General features: G+C 34.8%; 1 protein-coding gene across 14 annotated transcripts in view; it reads left to right on the forward strand.

The window, feature by feature from the left end:
- The window catches only part of WDFY3 (WD repeat and FYVE domain containing 3), a 269,816-nt gene that overhangs the window by 189,388 nt on the left and 65,675 nt on the right, over nt 1-14,753 (forward strand). For 12 of the 14 annotated variants that reach the window (XM_079153142.1, XM_079153145.1, XM_079153139.1 and 9 more), the window contains 6 exons: nt 1,304-1,539; nt 2,768-2,902; nt 4,248-4,427; nt 5,719-5,952; nt 12,088-12,187; nt 13,682-13,842. In XM_079153142.1, coding sequence (XP_079009268.1) covers nt 1,304-1,539; nt 2,768-2,902; nt 4,248-4,427; nt 5,719-5,952; nt 12,088-12,187; nt 13,682-13,842 — 1,046 coding nt within the window. The remainder of the gene's footprint in view (nt 1-1,303; nt 1,540-2,767; nt 2,903-4,247; nt 4,428-5,718; nt 5,953-12,087; nt 12,188-13,681; nt 13,843-14,753) is intronic. The other 2 variants (XM_079153138.1, XM_079153146.1) reach the window with 2 other exon arrangements.

A 14,753-nucleotide genomic window follows, 5' to 3' on the forward strand; every position in this document is an offset into this window, starting at 1 on the left:
GTATTGCTTTTTGTTTTGTTTTATAGTGCTAGGGCCTCTGGCATGCTAAGCCCCATACTATTGGTTTTCTTTTAGGACATATCGTTTTATAAAAAACTGGTTTTCTACTTAATGTATAAAAATACCAGTTAAAGTTAATGTCATTTAGAATTTATTATAAACAAAAACCAGCCTATTATCCTAAATTAGCCAGGCTTCAGAAGTGCAGCAGTATCATTGACAGGGACAAGGGAGACAGAAAACACTTGCAGGCTCTGGAATAGAGAGGCATTGGATTCCAAATCCTAGTGTCACCACTCATTAACTTTGTGACTTTGAACAACTTGGAACATTTTGTTATAAAAATGATAATAGCAATTGCTAAGTCTTATGTTCATTGTGATTCAAAAATAAGATGATGTGTGAAAGTGTTTGATAAATTGCTATATAGTTTTTTGTTGATTAGTAAACTATACCTTAGAAAATTAATTCATATCATGCCAAGCAGTTAGTTAGGAGAAAATACCTAAAAAGCAACCTAGACATAAGGTGTTCTTTTATTATGTTAAATAGTAGTAGCAAATATGTGCCTGTTTCATCCTAAAAAAAAGAAAGAAATTTAAAAATGTGAATCTCCTTTTGAAAAATGAAGTCTATGGATGGTCAACTCAGCCCCAGGGAGAGCCACAGCCACAGTAGTAGGCTTGTACTTGCTGCCCCACTGTCTGGCAGCCTTTCAACAGTACACATTATGTGGTGAAGGTCATTTTGTTTATTCTTTTAGATATGTCTCTAAATCTGTAGATAAAGGTTAACTGGTTTATCCTGATTTTCAGGATAAATGAACTATATTAATTCTATTGTACCAAGTATGTTTTTAAATTACATTTTTGTAGCATCCTCAATTTCAGCAATATTTATAATTTCACTCTCTCTTTAGGGAAATATAAGCAGAAATGTTGGAGTTCTTCAGAAGTTTTTTTTTGGGGGGGACCGTCAGGGGATTTCTGGGGATCAGTCCTAAGGCTTTTATTCATGCGTTACACGAGCCTATCACCACTGAGCTACATCCCCAGCCCTAAAGTTATTCTCTCCAGGGTCTTTGGCATGCTAGCCAAGTGCTCTACCATTGAACCATGAGCCCAGTCCAACTGGTAAAGTGAAACTTGACTGAAAGATTAATTCAGCAATTGAATAGCAAATCACCCGTATTTATATGAATATTCAGGATAGACATGTTACACATACTGAATTACTCCCTTCTTTGTCAGTGCAGCCTCGTTATTGGTTGTTAATTTTCTTATTATATTTCTTCTTCTCCTAGGATTCAATGTGGGCAGGAGTGCCGGTGGGAGATCGACAGTCAGGGAGATTAACCGGGATGCTTGTCATTTTCCTGGTTTTCCAGTTCTTCAGTCCTTCCTTCCTAAACATACTAATGTCCCTGCCCTCTATTTTCTCCTCATGGCATTGTTTCTGCAGCAGCCAGTTAGTGAGCTGCCTGAGAACCTGCAGGTCAGTGTGCCTGTCATCAGCGGCCGATATAAGCAGGGTGGCCAGGTAGGAATTATCTAGTAAGGTGTAAATGTAACTATTTATTAAAAAAAAAAAAAAAAAAAATGACCAAAGGGTAATGGGTTAATAATAGTAAAACTAATTATCAGTTCCACCAAACTTCTGTAGATAATTTTTCCAAAAAGAAGTCCTTTGTCACTGCCTTTTTTTCCTTTATGATTTCCTCTGTGATTATGTATGCATAAGAACTTTGTATATTAATGGTGATGTACATAATTCTTTGGAGTTATATAATTTTAGGTAAAAATATGATTTCATTTCCAAAGAATAAAAAATAAAAGAAATAGATACAGATTCTGATTAGAAAATTCTTAATGGTAGATAAATATCCATATTAGGAAATAGTAAAGCTTTATTTGACTTCTGCTTGAAGACTATTATGGATATGTATCTGTGGCTTATGTTTGCGACCCTACAAAGACTTAGGAATTTAACTTTTAAACTCAACTTTGACAAATAATATTCAGATCAATTCTAGTAGATGACAAAACTTTTTAAGTGAAATCATACAGGCTATACCCTTACATTAAATAAAATATGGATTTGTAACTCACAATTTGGTTACTCATGCAGTTTTTGAAACACACATGGCAATACTTCATAAAGTATTATATGAAGCTGCTTTGGATAAACATCCTCAAATTGATTTTTATTTTGTCAAACCTTATCCATAAGTAATCTAAATTCAAATTTGAACATTGCTGACAGTGGTGGGGGAAAGTGAGTTTATCATGCTTTCATTAAAGATCCTGCTTAAAATCATCATTTCTGTAATTTCATCTCTAGGCTAATTAGCATATATTTTATTTTGGCTTGCTTTCTTTAGAAATAAGGTAGAAATCTGTGTTTGAAACATAGGTATCTAAGGTAAAATTCAGGATGATACATAATATAACTATAAAAATGGGTTTGAAGTACTGGGGTCATAGCTCAGTGGTAGAGCACTTACCTAGCATGTGTGAGGCACTGGGTTTGATTCTCAGCACCACATATAAATAAATAAATGTTCATTGACAACTAAAATATATATTTTTTTTAATTTAAAAATGAGCTTGAAATGAACAATGGAAGGATACTAGGTCTCTATCTTTTTCTAATTGCTCACTTTTTTAAAAATTAGGTTCAGAAAAATTTTAGAATGTTATAAATTATACAGGTTGTTCCTGAAAAAAAAAATTAATAGTGACTACTTTAATCACTTTGACCTCTGCAGTTTGATTTGGATTCTATCTGGACATTTATTTTTGGAGTTCCTGCCTCCAGTGGAACTGTGGTTTCTTCTATCCACAATGTATGTACAGAAGCTGCTTTTTTATTGTTGGGAATGCTCCGCAGCATGCTGAATTCAGTAAGTTACCAAGATACTAGGCAACCTGCTTGTAATGTGTGTGTGTGTGTGTGTGTGTGTGTGTGTGTGTGTGTGTGTGTGTGTGTTTTAAAGTACAATTCCTTTATTATTTACTATAGCTACTTATTTACTATGTGGTCTCTAGAACCTCATTGTTTTGTTATCTCTATGAATAGACTGTGTAGTTATTAAGATCATGGACTCTGGAAACCAGGGTCCTAACACTAGTACTTTAACTATGCTGACTTCTATATGCATCACTTTCCTCGGTTTAAACAGTTGATAATAACAGAATTATGGGTTGTCCTAAGGATTTAATGAGGTATACACAAAGTACTTAAAATAGTGCCTAACATGTGGTAAGTGCTTCATTAAGAATTAAGTTATATTATTAGGATAATAAAACATAATACAGAGTGTCCATGTTTTCAGTGGATATACATCTTGGTATAAGTTCTTACAATAATACATTGTTTGAACGTTTAAAATCACTGTCCTTTAGAGGTTAAAAATGTTAACAGTGCAAGTTTGTTTTTTCTTTTGCTATTCTGATTATTTCTAACATAGTTATGAAAAATTAAGAGTAAATGACCAAATATATTGTTCCTATATTACATAAATACTTCCATGACTTAATTTGTTTACCCAATTTAGGATTGTGTTTTAAGAGGAAGTATTAACTTGAATTCTTTGAATAATACTTGACAAATCTAATTTTAGTCAGACTATTGTTATGCCATCTAAGAACAAAAATTACCATTAGCCATATTAATTTAGAATGCATAAACTTTCTTGTTTTGGTACCTATTCATAAATAAATATAAAATTCTAAGGTATCAGAAAATATGCATATATATTGGTTATTCTTTATCATCATGTTTATTGTTACATTATATAATGCTTATGTATTTTTTCTACTTTTGTATTCATGATAATGTGATACTCAGAAGACGAGGTGATATCTGCATTGTTTATCTTAAACTCCTTACTCTCTGGCATGATGCACAGTGGAACAATAATAATGATAATACAGCCACTGTTGGTACCAGCAGTACTTATGTTGATAATGACAAATAATCAAAACCACAGACCCATTAGTTGAGCCGAGAACTCCAGGGAATAGACAAACATCCTGCCTGTTTCTAGGGCTATTGCTTTTATTCTCAATAACTTCTAAATTTATTTGCATGTGTGTGCACAGAAGTTTTTGCTCATATGTGTGGTTTATGGCATTCTGGACCATCAGTATATCCATTTTTAGAAGACTAGTGATTAATGGATTTTTGAAGTAATTTTTAGTGGTGTTGACTTCTCTGACATACTTCTTCCCTTGTCCCTGTGACAGCCTTGGCAATCAGAAGAAGAGGGGTCCTGGCTCCGGGAATATCCAGTGACCCTGATGCAGTTCTTTAGATATTTATATCACAACGTTCCAGACCTTGCCTCCATGTGGATGAGCCCCGATTTCCTGTGTGCCTTAGCAGCAACTGTCTTCCCCTTCAATATTCGCCCTTACTCAGAGATGGTAGGAAAGGGGGAGGAAAATGTCAAAACTGGAATTAGTCTATTTCAATGGTTAGCAGATTTTTTTTTTTTTGCCAATCTTTTAAGCTTCTGACCAAATTACAGTTTCATGACTTTATATACCACCTTTTACATCATTGTCCATGTGTCTAGCTCCCCACACTTTCCCTCTGCTTTTCCCTAAAACAGCAGTGAACTTTAGTTCCTATTGTCATTGACCATAATCTTGTAAATCCTTTGTTAGTAATTTCTCTCTCCTAGAGGTTGTTGATTCATTTTTTATTTTACATTATGATAACTGTGTAGTTATAAAACGCTCTTTTCAGGTAACAACTCTAGTCAGACTAAATTTATTTCTTATTTCATAAAGTAGGCATTTGCTGGATAATGAATTGTAGAGTTAATTGTCTTTCTGGAAAATAAAGTACATGTTGGTTCTTCTGACAATGTTTCTTATTTTGCTCAACCTTTTTCTTCTACTAATTTAATAGAAAATTATTAAATCCTACATGATATTGATACTTCTTTGTCCTTCAAAACAAACCCAACTAGCTATCCCCTCATCATACCTCATAATTTCATGATATTTTCTCTCATTTCTATCCTGTACTAGAATAAACTACCTTGCTCATACTCATTTTTCTCCATGTATAAATGTAAAATACTTATTCTAAAATTGTGGAAATTTTTAAGAGAAAGACAAATATAATACATGACCTTAACACTCTGACTTCTTTATAATTTTAGAATCCTCATTTCTGATAAAACTGCAAGCCTTCATGATATTTAAATATCATTTTCTTGTTAGCATCATGTTATCTTTCTCTCTCACTTGGATCAAAATTGGCAGTCATTTTATTATTTATTTGGATTTATTTCATCTATGAAAAATGGAGCAGCCCTTAGGTACTATTATGCTATATTTTTATCTGAAATTTTGAGACATTTCATTTCTCAATAGGTAGACTTCAAATACACAGATATAGTCATTCTCATGTTATTATTTCATTTATTTTCAGGACAGTTATACACAATAGATAATGTGATTTTACATAAAACAGTTAAATTTTTAGTGGTCAGTCAGAAAGACCATATGTTGATTAACTGTGACATATGGTGCCAGATTACTACCTTGGAAGCAAGGGTCAAGTAAGACAGAGTGAAATAATGTGCTGAGTAGCTTAATAGATAAATGTTGAAGGAAAATACTGCTGTTACTGTAATTTTATTTTTAGGGAATATACAGGTAAATGTGTCACATAAAACCTAATTCTTCCACTGGATTTCACTAGGTGACGGATCTTGATGATGAAGTTGGATCTCCAGCTGAAGAATTTAAAGCCTTTGCTGCAGACACAGGGATGAACAGGAGCCAATCAGAATACTGCAATGTGGGCACCAAGACATATCTGACCAATCACCCAGCTAAAAAGTTTGTTTTTGACTTCATGCGGGTCTTAATAATAGACAACCTCTGTCTTACCCCTGCCAGCAAGCAGACTCCACTAATCGATCTTTTGTTGGAGGTAATGGCAAAGAAGTGCATTTACATCTCATTGACATTGCTTTTGTAATTAGAACTTTAATAACTAGGCTGGTTCTGTATTAAATATCTTAAGACTTCTAATTCTTCTGAGTTAAACATGGGCAGAACATGGACTATGGAACAATTTTAATCCCTCAAAATGCTTTAGATTCTATCAATTTACTTGTCTTTTTTCCAGTCCCTCAGCCATAACCACAGTTCATTTTTTTATCACCTCTTCTCTAACAGTTGGCAAACTTTTTCTGTAAGGGCTAAATAGTAACTACTTTAGGTTGCTTGGGTCACATAGTCTGTGTCTCACCTATTTGACTCTGCCATTGTAGTGTGAAAGACACAGATGACACAGAAAGGAATGGGCATGACTTTGTTCCCATAAAACTTAATCTGCAAAAACGGCACAGGCTGATTTGGCCCACAGGCCTTAGCATACCAACTTCTTCCCTAGATGTTGACAATACCTAGCGGCACTTTCTCCTCACCTGCTCTCTGCCAGTTATTATTGCTGTTGCTATCTAGAGCAGCTTAAAACATTGTGTATTATGCTTAGTAAATAGTTGCTCATTATTCTCTTGTTGAATTTTCCCTGAGGCAGAAATTTCTAGGTTGCTTGCCATTTCTCCTGGTAAGTGGTAATAGTCAGCAACACATCAAAAAATGAGAGTGACTCTAAACCTTAAATGGCTTCACTGCTGGCCTAGAAATTAGCTCTCTTTGAAAACCATTAAAAACTGTTCACTTAAGCCAGTCCCAAAAAAACCAAAGGCCAAATGTTTTCCCTGATAAGTGGATGCTGATCCATAATGGGGGGAGAGGGTCACAGGAAGAATGGAGGAACATGGGTTAGGGCAAAAGGGAGAGATTATGGGGGTAGAAAGATGGTGGAATGAGACAGACATTATTACCCTATATACTTGTATGATTGCACAAATGGTGTGACTGCATCATGTACAACCAGACAAATGAAAAGTTGTGCTCCATTTGTGTACAATGAGTCAAAATGCATTCTGCTATCATGTATAACTAATTAGAACAAATAAAAATAAAAGAAATATGATATACTAAACAAAAAAACTGTTCACTTAGAAAAATCCCAGAGAAAATAAAAGATCACAGAGAGGGAATCTAATAAAGAATACATTTCCTATAAATTCATGTTCTTCTGACCAGTTAGTATAAATAGGATCTAATAGTCTATGGAGGGAAGCATGAAGGGAAGTGAAAGATTGAATCCTAGTGCTCTATCTGGGTTTTGACAGCAGAACCAGAGCTTCCTCTGCTCCCTCTAGTGGCCAATACAGTTAACCACAGAAGGTGTTTTATTCATGTGAAAACAATTTGATCAATTAAAGAAGTCACCAATGTGATTTAGGAACTAGTCATACTAAGCTTTTTAACCAGGACCACAGTGATTTATATTGGCAGGAAACTAATTGGTTTCATCATTAATCTGTGTGGTAGAATTAAAAAGCATGTCTGATAGAGTTATCCCCTTTGAAAACTTTAAAAAGCTCAAGGAAAAGATATGGTCAGTATCTTATAGTGTATAAGGTAAAACTTTGAATGTTCCATGAAAAATGACGTGCTTATCAGAAAATAGCAGGATAAAGTTCAGAAGAGATGTTGGTAAGATAGCATAATTGAGCACAAAAATAAAGTACATATTTATGAAAGGTATGAGATGAGGGGCTATATCCAGTGATAGCATTTTCAAGCTTATAGGAACCCTAATAGCCCATTAATTAATCCCAGATGAATTACATAGTTAACTTTCTTTTCTTCATATTTTTAATAGAAAGTTTGATATACATGTATGAACCTCAAGGTAAGGTGCTCATTTTTGTGGGCACTACTTTGTCATACAGGGGACTTGTTCCCAGTTGTTCTGGGAAGTTGGGAGCACTGGGATTACAGGTCTGGAAGAAACAGGTAGTATCAGGGTTAAAGCTCCCAGAAAAGAGGAAAAAATAAAGCTCCTAGAAAGATGACAAACTCCTGCAAATTAAGAGATCAACTTTCATGTGTTCTTTCACCTCTCACAACAGTTAGCGCAGTGCCTTGGTATAGTCTATAAGTATTTTGAAATCATTTAAGTATTAATTACATCCCTGGCACTCCCAAACAGGATGATAGGATGCCACCTAATAAGAAGGATAGAAATTTATATTTAAAACTTAGCTTACTATTTTAAATCTAATATGCCCAGAGAATGAATAAATACATATATAAATATATTTGTTTATCAAAAATTTTTAATTCCATTTCCTCCTATAATATAAAAAAAAAAAAAGTACACCTGGGTACAATGGTACATACATGGAATCCTAGCTACTGAGAGGGCTGAAGCAGGAGGATCACAAGTTCAAGGACACCCTGGGCAACTTAGCAAGACTCTATCTCAAAATAAAAAAGGGCTAGAGATGTAGCTCAATGGTAGAATGATCCTGAGTTCAATCCCCAGTACTGGAAAAAAATCAGAAATATATGATTTTTAATATTATTATGAGATCTTTATCCCTGAAGAAATTTAGGAAAAGAATTATATTAACCTTTTTACCTACATGAAAAAAGGAACCTGAATTTTAGTCTAGTAAGGTGAACCATGCCATCTTCAGTCTTATGAGTGTTAGAATTTCATCATAGCAGCATCTACTGCCAGGCTTGGTGACACAGTGTGTGATCCCAACACTTGAAAGGCAGAGGCAGGAGGATTCCTTGAAACCAGGAGTTCAAGACCAGCCTGGACAACACAGATCCTCTCCCAAAAGAGGATCTGCTTACTTAGGTATATCTACAAAAGAGGTGAAATTATCTATTTTAGCAGTCTCTAGAAATAAAAGAATCTCATTTGTACAGACTGGTGTGAGGCTCAATACAAGGGATACAGTGTGATACAAAAGAAAGATTATGGCAGTTAGAATAAGAAATATTGGGTTTGAATCTGGCCCTGTTGTTTATCATACAGCATTTTCATCTGCTTAAATTTAACTATGAAGAATGATATTATTTACTATATCTCTGCAGACATATTGTAGGAGTCAAATATACATACATCATTCAGCAAAAAGTATTTTGAAGAATAATTGTGTGCCGGTTATAGCTGTGTGACCTTGGCCAGGTTCAGTTCCCACATTGGTACAGTTTACCCATGTGGAAAAGGATGTAGTGAAAGGAACTTCTCTCAGTATTATTCTGAGAATTAAATCGAATAATGCATGCAATATTCATAACACTGGCTGGTGCTTAAGATGTGTTAAATATTGATTAAGTGGCCTTTTTTAAGGGAAGGACAAATGGATTTGCAGCTAGTGAATACTACTATGGCAGTGGAAAGAAAGTGCATGAGAACACACCACAGAGTATGTGCACAGAGGAGGAAAAGGTACTAAAACTTGAGTGCCGAGTGGAAATGTGTGTTTCTCTGATAGCACACGCAATGTTCTGTGGTCTGAGGCACTCACTGTGCCACTCAGCCATTGTCTACATGACCTCCTCCCCATTGTCACACATATCAGTGACAGAAGTGGGCCTGAGGGGTCAGTCAAGGGGAATACTGCACAAGAACCAAAAACTGAAAATTCTCTTCTGTAAAGACCCATTATAGAAACAGGACAAAATACCAGGCCTTCCTGAGCATAGTCGTCTCTCTCCCTGGGCAGCATGTGCCCACAGGCTGTCTGGCCTATGAGCAGCATAGGAAGATTCTGCCTGATGTTCCTGAGGTCTCAAAAAGTTGACAGTGATCTTTTGCTGGATGGTTTTGCTATTTTCAGCAAGAAGACAGATCTGATGTGCAGAGGCCAGAGCAGGCCACAGTGCTGACCTGTCTTCTTTCTGGTTGTCTGGTGTCCCAGCGTCTGCAGCATTGCTCTAGTGCACTTGTTTTCTTCATTATGGAGATTTTAGTAGAGTGGGTAGAATATGATGTAGATTTGGCTTCTGGAAGTGAGATTTGAAACCTACTTGTGACCAAGTGACTTATACTTCCTAATCCTCAGTTTCCTTATCCTCTAAAATGGGATGTTGGTATCTACTTCAAGGGATATTCTGCTGATTAGGTGAGATAATATATATAACTTAGCACTGTTTCTGGTACATAACAGTAGTCTAATGAATTATTTAGAAGAGACAATGCATTCATAAAATCTTCAGTCCTTTAAAAGGCTGCCTAAGTGTCAGTAAGAACATTTTGAACTAGGCAGCTTCTGTGAGAAAAATTGGGGGATTCAGTGCCTGTTAGTCATCCTTAAATCCTTTTGGAATAAGAAACAATATTTTTTTCATAAAAATAAGTACTGTTGACTGATCAAGCATTTCTGTTTAATAGTCCCTCTGTTTTGCAGACTCCAACACTTTGAGTAAGATTTGATAAACCCTACTCATTATTACTAATCCCAAACCACCTGAAGTTAATTGTGATCCTGAGAGAGTATAGTTGACTTCAAAATGCTCACATCCTCCTGGGAATGAAGAACCTTTACTCCTTAGTAAATTCCTATCACTAAAGCTGTTGGATAGAGTAGTTCCTGATCTAATTCCAAGGAAATTCTCGTGAATCTCTCAGTTTACTGCTTATCACTAAAAAGTTCTCACTTTCTCTTCACTTGACAGGGGTAGGACTCTCAGTATTAATGCCATGAGGTAGGCCTTGGTCACAGGTCTCCTGCCGAACATTATATTAATCTGTCAGCTATGCAGGGGAATTTATTAAGATTAAAAACAGGAGAAGGCCTTTACTTTTTTCATATTAGTCTAATGACAACCCAAATTCACTGCTAGTATTCTTTTAACTGTCACTAGACACATATTTTAGCAATTTAAACCAGAAACATCAGGGGTGGAGGTGTTACACAGCTGTAATCACAGCTACTTGGGAGGTTGTGTGGGAGGATCACAAGTTCAAGGTCAACCTGGATAACATAGTGAGTGAGACCTTGTCCAAAAAAAATCATGCAAATGGGAGAGAGAGGAACTGTTCATGAAAACTTTGGTGTAGCCATTAGTTTCTTAATCCTTTGGTTAATAATTTTAATCTAAGTTTAGAGCTCAGATTTTAACTGTTGTTTTAAAACCTTTGAAAGGACATCTTGAAATCAGATTAGAAAGAATAACAAAACAGTATTCTAAAGCTTACATGTAAATATAGTCCTTAAGTTTTCTGTGCAAGTGGCTTCTTTCATTTCACTTACAAAGCCATCAGCGTTATTTGTGAATCCAAACACACAGATCTCCAAGAAGGGACATGTAACTGGTTAAGTGGTTTGATGTCCATCTTCTGTCAAAAGCATTGCTCGGACTACTGGCACTTGAGGGATGAGGGAAGGATCTTCACCTTTCTTTTTTGTCCTTACCAGGTTAGATGCTTGAAATTTAGGCACCCAGATTGTCATTCATAATAATCAGTGGAAATGCTGTCTGAGGACATGGTTTAACCTTGCGCCCTAAGCTTTTACTCAAGATAATTTTAAACCATCATCTTGTAGTCGGTAAAACCATTATTAAAGATATCACCTATAGAGCTGTTCACTATCCTTATAAAACCCACAGAGAATAATCTGCTCAGACAATTGTAGGAAAACAGATATCCTAGGTGTCAATCTACTGTGCTTTCCTTTAGAAATAATAAAAAGCTTTGTAAGCTATATTTTTTTTCTCCTTCTTGATACTTGGGAAGCTCAGAGCTAAATTGTGGACTTAATTTTTTTGTTGTTGTTGTTATAAATACTTCCTCATTGATGTTTCCTCTTGGTAACTAGATTCTTGGGCTTTTTTATTTGTTTTAATGGCTTTATGATTTATCTTTATTTCATTATATACTGCCAAATCTCTTTTGGAAGTGAGGTATAATAGTTTATCAAATATTTATTAAATACTTATAATATTTAGAATACTGTTTTTCAAAGAATGGATTCCAAGAAGATGATGTTTCACCTTTGCTTTAATTTTTTTTAATTCTATGGCAAGAAAAATAAGAGAAAAATTATCTCCATATATATTTGTCATGTTTTTAAATTTACCAGTAGTTTTTTCACCTTTTATTACATTTCATAACATATGTAACAACTGAACCCCATCTTTGTGTAGTTAGTTCTAACTCTAATAATTTTTATCAATTTAGGCTTCCCCTGAAAGATCTACAAGAACTCAGCAAAAAGAATTTCAGACTTACATTTTGGATAGTGTAATGGATCATTTGCTTGCAGCTGATGTGTTATTGGGTAATTTTGTATTTTATTTTTGTTTTATAAAAGCGCCTATAGTCTTTCTCCTTTGTTATATAAGCCCCAAGTCTGTCTATTTTAAGTTTAACTCTTTTCTCCTTCCTTTTTATTCTAGCTTTCTTATACTTAACATTATATTTGTAAGAGTTATCCATGTAGCATGTAGCAAGAGTCTATATTCATTACTAATATAATATTCTATCATATGAACATATAAATTTATAATCTGTTGATAGACATGTAGAAGTTTAATGATAGACATAATTTTAAATAAAGTGCTATAAATATGCTTGTTCATATAGATACATGTACAATTTTTTTACATATCTGTTTCATAAAATATGTACTTAATGAGTGAGTTGTTGGTATGTACATGTTATTCTTTAGGATGTGTTCTAGGACATAAAGTCAAAACACACTGGAGTATGATTTTTCAATATGTCTGTATTTATTAACAATAAAGTTATAAAACAATATATCTATACCATGGAGTCACCATTTATAGATAAAAAAGAATTCATAGGAGCATGAAAGGTAATGATTTAGTTTACATGCTCCTTTGAGTTGCTGGTGATAATGTAAATCTTAGAATCTCTGTGCTAACATTTTTTCCAGAGAATTTACAAGGAAATCTTTGGTAGTATCTTGACATGTAGCTATGCATTCAAAGTTAAGTGTCAAGCCTTACTTTGTAACTGTTACCATCAGTTGAGATCAGTCATACCACATGAAGACATAAAAGAAGAGTTCTGCTTAGTGGGGCAATTTAGAATGAGGTGGGAATAATAATCACATTCAGTTGGAACCTCCATAATTTCTACAGAGGTGCTTGGAGAGAGTGTTCTGGTTAGGAGGGACTAGGAGGATTATCTCGAAGCAATAAGTGTATAGCAACATGCTGAGGACCTTGGGATAACCTTAAAAAGAGGCAGAGCTAATAGCAATCACGGAGGGGGGGCTACAGGCCCCACCACCACTGGAGATATTTGATTTTCATAATTTTTCTGAAGCTCTCTTCTCTTCTGCCTGTATTAATTCATAGCTATTAAAAGTACATCCCCCAAATGGAAAGTTTTCTTTAATATTGAGGATTTTTTTCTTTGTTTGTTTTACCCTTTATTACTTAACACAAAATCCGTTTGTAGCTAGTAAACTGACTTGATTTTTCTCTTAAATGAAGATGCTCTGCCACTGACAACCTCAGTTGAAGAGCTATTTGCTTATCACACACTGTCTTTACTGTAAGGGACTTCACAGGGAATCTCAAATTTATAGCCCTTTTATCCCGCTGAAACTGTTTCTTCCAGTATTTACTCTGAGTTATGGCTGTGAACATCATTTTCTTGAAATAGTACCTAAGATCTTGCTGTGGTCATATTTCTTGAGTTTCATAGATATATTCATTTTCCTTATCATGTTTTCTTTGAGGATCTGGTCTTGTGCTGGTAGATACCAATTTTCTTAGACTTTTTATTTCCTACTGAAATTTAGGGGAAGATGCATCTCTGCCTATTACCAGTGGAGGAAGCTACCAGGTATTGGTGAACAATGTGTTTTATTTCACACAACGTGTGGTGGACAAGCTTTGGCAAGGCATGTTCAACAAAGAATCTAAACTTCTTATAGATTTTATAATTCAACTAATTGCACAGGTAATCAACTGTCACTATTAGTTGTAGAGTATATTTTCCTTTTGAAAAACTTTGCCTACGGTGTCAAAATTATTGGAAATAAGTGTAACTAATAAGGTAATGAATGTTAACCTTTAATATAAAGCTAAGCTTATTAAAAGTAAATATAAAATATACTTTTAACCCCTTCCCCCCTTACCAACAGCCTGGTGCCAATGTGTCCCTTGTAAAATTGCCTGATTCTCTCAAGCTGTGGTCAGTCTCTTGCTGACCTCCCCACTGGTATCTGTCTTTGCTACCCAGATGCATTTAAAAACCTTAAGTTAATACAATGTGGTAGGTTTTTTCAGTATAATACGTCAGTGTGCAAAGGCCTACAGAGCATGAAGAACTGATGTTAAAGAAACATTCTCTTGTCAATTGAATCTTTACAAATTCCATTGTAGTCCTTGTTCTTTTGACGACATTGTTTTTTGGTATTTTGGGGTTTTTTTGCCTTGTGCATGCTGACTAAGGAATATTTGTCTGGTTTGGCACAAGTAATTAATCTTATTCACAATATAACACGAAATCACACTAGAATTATACTACTGTTGCCATGTTGTGTTAACATGTACAGAGATGCTCACCTGTCACTTAAGAGTCTTTTAAGAGATACATTTGCAGTTAAGCCAAAAAAGTAAGCCTCAGTCTCAAGTTAGGGATGAAACCAAGATAAAATTTTAGGTAATTTTTCAAGTGATTTTGAGTAGAGATCATTCTTCCTATGTTTGTGGCTCTCCTCAATGGAAGCTCTCTTTTTATGTAATACTTATTTAATTCATTAACTTGTATTTATGTGCTCATGGGTTCTGAACTCCATAGTAGCAAGAAGTTTTAACTTGGCACTCCTAGTACTTGGCATGGCATCTGGTACATAGTAGATAACCAAA

Source organism: Sciurus vulgaris (genome assembly GCF_902686455.1).
Source record: "Sciurus vulgaris genome assembly, chromosome: 9".
In the NCBI taxonomy this organism is placed as follows: Eukaryota; Metazoa; Chordata; class Mammalia; order Rodentia; family Sciuridae; genus Sciurus; species Sciurus vulgaris.